Genomic DNA, 4,309 nt, shown 5'->3' on the forward strand with positions numbered 1-4,309 from the left:
GAAGAAGGTGGATAATAGCTGAAGAATCCGTGTAAACTGTTATCCTCTGGAAACCTGCACTTTTTGCCCATTGTATCCCTCCTAGACAGCTCAAAAGTTCTGCATGTAAGGCTGAGGAGGCCTTGCCAAATCCTCCCCCACGATCAACAATAGTAGAACCATCCATGGTTGAAGTCCATGCCACACCCGCATTTCTCGAGTGTTTCTGCCACGATCCATCTGTCATAATACTATCTCTAGACCATCTCCTAGCGGGTGATAGATACTAGGATCATGTCGACCTATATGAACTCGAGGAAACCCGGCGGAGGGCCAGACTGTCCTTCCACGACATGGACCATATCATTTGTCCTAAAATTCGGTTTCAGGAAAGTAGTGTTTAGCTCCTTGTTATACTCCTCCGTCACCCTTTTAAGGGTTCCTAGCCAGTCTTGATCTCCTGTAAAGACCTTTTCATTTCGCGTAAGCCATAAACTCCACAAAATGCCAATAAAAGTGTGAATTCGCTTACTTTCCAGACCATCCTCGCTATAGAAAAGCAAGATATAACTCTGAATCCAGTGTCCTATCGGAGTAGATTCATCAATTTCAGAGCTAATAGCCAGAGAAAGTTTCTCGAAGTGTACTTAGTTGTAGAGCACAACCGAAATATGTGTTGGACCGACTCCACCTCTGTTTTACATAAATCACATTCTTCCCCCTTTGGCACCCCTCTATGATGAAGATTAGCCTTCACAGCTAACCCATTCATAAAAAAATTTCCATAAAGTGCCCTATTTAAGGGTCGATTATATAGGAAAATGATGTAGCACTACTAGTAAGATTTTTTATTTTTTTTTTATTTTTTTTTTTTGTGCTTACTAGTAAGATTGATCGTTAATCTTGTTTACTAATATTTGTTTTTTAAAAAATATAGATTATGAAGACGAACAAGCCCTTAAAGTCCTGATTTATACTCTAACTCCTAAGGGTTGTACATTAAATATTTGATTTTCCCTTTTGTTGGAAGCTAAGCTGGCTAATTATGTTGTCAAGGGGGTTACATGTTATATATTGCTCAACTATTTGCATTATTGCACTCCCATAAATTGTGAGTTGCGTATAAAACTAGGCCTAACCTTTTCATTTTTCAACTTTTGAGATCTTTCACATTTTTTTTTTATTTATATATTTTTAATTTTTTAATTTTAATTTCTTTTAATTTTTTTTTTCACCTTTTAGGACCTCTAGTTAACTTTACGGTCATTTAACCCACTTTTATTAACTTTCTTGTCATTTTTAGGGGACAACTTAGTTAACCCAAGGGACTAACTTATTTAGCTCAAGGAACTAACTTTTTAGCCGGAAATTACCCATGAGGTCCCAAACGGTGAAAAAAAAGTAAGAGGTCCCAAAAGGTGAATAAATTAAAAAATTAACCCCAACTTTATACTTAATACTATAAATTGTATGAGATTGATCTCGCTCAAGACAAGTTAGTGAAGATATACACCCTTTAACTACCTTTGCATTCGTACACAACCAAAGTCCAACTAAGCATTGGGTTTCTCACACAAAAACAATCATAAGCATTAATATCAAAAACCTGCAAATTAATGAATTAATCCCACAATCTTCAGGGATCATAATCAAACATCATTGATAATTAACCAAAGAAAGAAAGAAAAAAAATAATAAAAAAAAACCTCAATTGCTATGCAATTGGCCTAGTTGGTGACCCATAAGTGGCCATAACCAATTCTTTAAAGAATCCCGCTTTTTTTTTTGTTTGTTTAACAAAAATATTAAAACAATTATATTATCCTATATAATTTCACAATTCACATCACTTAAGACATAAATATGTAACCAACTAGATTAAGAAAGGAGTAGACCACAAGCAATGTACAACGAACATTGAAGAAATGGTGAGAATGATGGAAGTAAGAGGGTGTACTTCTAAGGAAGCGCCATTCGATTTCTTATAGTTTGGTGGATGATGAATTGCATTCGAACCGCCTCCACCAACACCCCTCCCAACACCCGAACCACCACCACCACCATGTCCTCCTGCCGCGCCTTTCTTCATATAGTAATGATACTTATTTGCTTTATTTTCATCATCACTAACCGTGTTATTTACTTCCTCTTCATTTTGTAAGCTGTTCTTATCTGCCTTATGTTCACCTGCATTTAAATGAAAGGTTAACTATGATTATTACAAGTATAATACAACTAAATAATTTGAAATGATGTAAAATTAACCTACTAAGAAGTATAAATTTGATATAATAAGCTAATTTAAAACCATAGGCTATAAATAATTTTTTTATAAAATGAAAGGGAAATATTTGGACCTTTATGTTGTAGGAAGTCTTTCATATTAGGAGGATTATTGGATTTTGTGGCAGATGAATTCAACTCAAATAGAGAGAAAAAGATGAGGAGCAACAAAAATAGATTTTGTAGATTCATGGTCTCTCTACTCTAGCTGGTTTCTCTCTTAGTGGTAATGTTTGCAGTATACTACTATCTAATAGTAGGCCTCATAGGCAAGGAACGAATGAGGTTTTATATATATGTGAAGATAAGCAACTACAGAGGACTAAAACACGTTTTATATGAATCTATACTAATATATTATAAAAGTGTTTTTAAACAAGACTCTTGATACTTCTTTTAGCTGTTTTATTTTATATGTTTTTACATATAATTTAAACAAATATACTTTGTATGAGATTTGATCTTGTAATTACATCAGAACAAAAATCCCTATATAATTTGGTGTTATATATTTTTAAAAAAAATGTATAATTGGTGCAAGTTTTTTCGAAAAGTAATAAATAATAATAATATTGCATATACACCATACATAAACACTCTTCAATTCGGATTCAATTAAGATCTTGTCCAATTCAATCAGAGTTTTGAATATTTACGATTCAATTTGCACATGGTTTTTCCCACTTAGGGCTTAGTAGCAAAGGAAATGTATCTAAGGTACATGTGTTATATGAAGTACTTCGTATATAAATATTAGGAAAAATTGTCAAAAATAATATAAGCTTTGAGCGATCCGCTAAAACCAAGTCGCGATCCGCTAAAACCAAGTCAATCTTTTAATTTTTTATGAATAATACAAACTTTGAGAAATGTCCTCTTTAAACAAGTTATTTTACCTACAACATATTTGACCAATTTTTTTTTTTATTTTTTTTTATTTATCTTATAAAGTTATATACCTTATACAAGGCTGGACCCCTTCAAAAAAAGTTAAATCATTTTTTTATCACATCACAATAATAATAATTTATGTTTTGCACACCTAAAACAAAAACCAATTTTAACTAATTAATGAAAAGTGTAGATAACATTATTAAATGGTGGAAGTATATATTAAGGAGCCAAGAGATATATATTTTATTTTAATTAATTTGTCGAAACATATAGAATAAAATCTTGTTTACTTTGAAAATAAAGCTAAGTTGTATCTTGTAGGGAAATGGCACTGACAGACTGGCAAAGGATAGTTTTGAAATGAATCACTGACCAAATTATGCTTACTCTTTGAAAGTGGTCATCTATGGTAGGGTGGACCTTAAGCTTCTGGAATTTGAAAACGGCTTTGCATTGTAAATCAAATGGTGGGGTCTAAGATCTGACATTCATTTGGTCCATTATCATACATTAACAAATGCTTAATAATGTGGTTTATAACGTTCATAATCTTGTTTACTGTGTAACTAACTTACAAATTTTGAATGTTAGATTTCTCGTTCATTCTTCAAGTTCTATGGAAACTGAGATATAAAGTATATGGTATTTCATTAAACATTTTCAAAGGCAAATAACTTAAATTTCTAACCGTCAAAATCAAACATAGAATTGAAGATGTTTATTTTCCTAAGAAATACAATCTCCTAAGAAAGAGGAATATGGAGTTCTGTTTTTTTTTTTGAAGGGGGAGATTAAAATTCATTAATAATAAAGCCATACGGCACTTACATAAGAAATCGTAATCGAATAATACAAAGACAAAAGAACCAATTACAAGTTCGAAATAAATGAAACTACAATTGCACGCGCATAATGACTTTCTAAGATACCCTTGGCTCATATAACGCTGTCCTATGCAGCCTCTTGCAAGGGGGTCTGGCAATATGTTGTAGTTTCTGACGAGAACCTTCATTGGCTCAAAATCCTGTACTCCTCGACCTGAAATCAAAATTGGTGTCGTACACTCCACCCTTGATAAGACAATCTCCGATTTAAACACAGATATCGGCATGGAAGCATAACCCTTTAGCCCAAACCAACAGAAGATCAAACC

At 32.8% G+C, this 4,309-nt stretch overlaps 1 protein-coding gene across 1 annotated transcript; it reads right to left on the reverse strand.

Moving 5' to 3' along the window:
* Positions 1-1,690: 1,690 nt before the first annotated feature.
* On the reverse strand, positions 1,691-2,574 carry LOC110713221. The gene is made up of 2 exons (XM_021891681.1): positions 2,337-2,574; positions 1,691-2,166 (listed from the first exon to the last, which is right to left on the reverse strand). Exons 1-2 carry the CDS (start codon positions 2,452-2,454, stop codon positions 1,853-1,855), a joined length of 432 nt encoding a protein of 143 aa, XP_021747373.1. The 5' UTR covers positions 2,455-2,574; the 3' UTR covers positions 1,691-1,852.
* Between the last annotated feature and the right edge of the window lie 1,735 nt (positions 2,575-4,309).

Source organism: Chenopodium quinoa, unplaced genomic scaffold (assembly GCF_001683475.1).
Source record: "Chenopodium quinoa cultivar QQ74 unplaced genomic scaffold, ASM168347v1, whole genome shotgun sequence".
In the NCBI taxonomy this organism is placed as follows: Eukaryota; Viridiplantae; Streptophyta; class Magnoliopsida; order Caryophyllales; family Amaranthaceae; genus Chenopodium; species Chenopodium quinoa.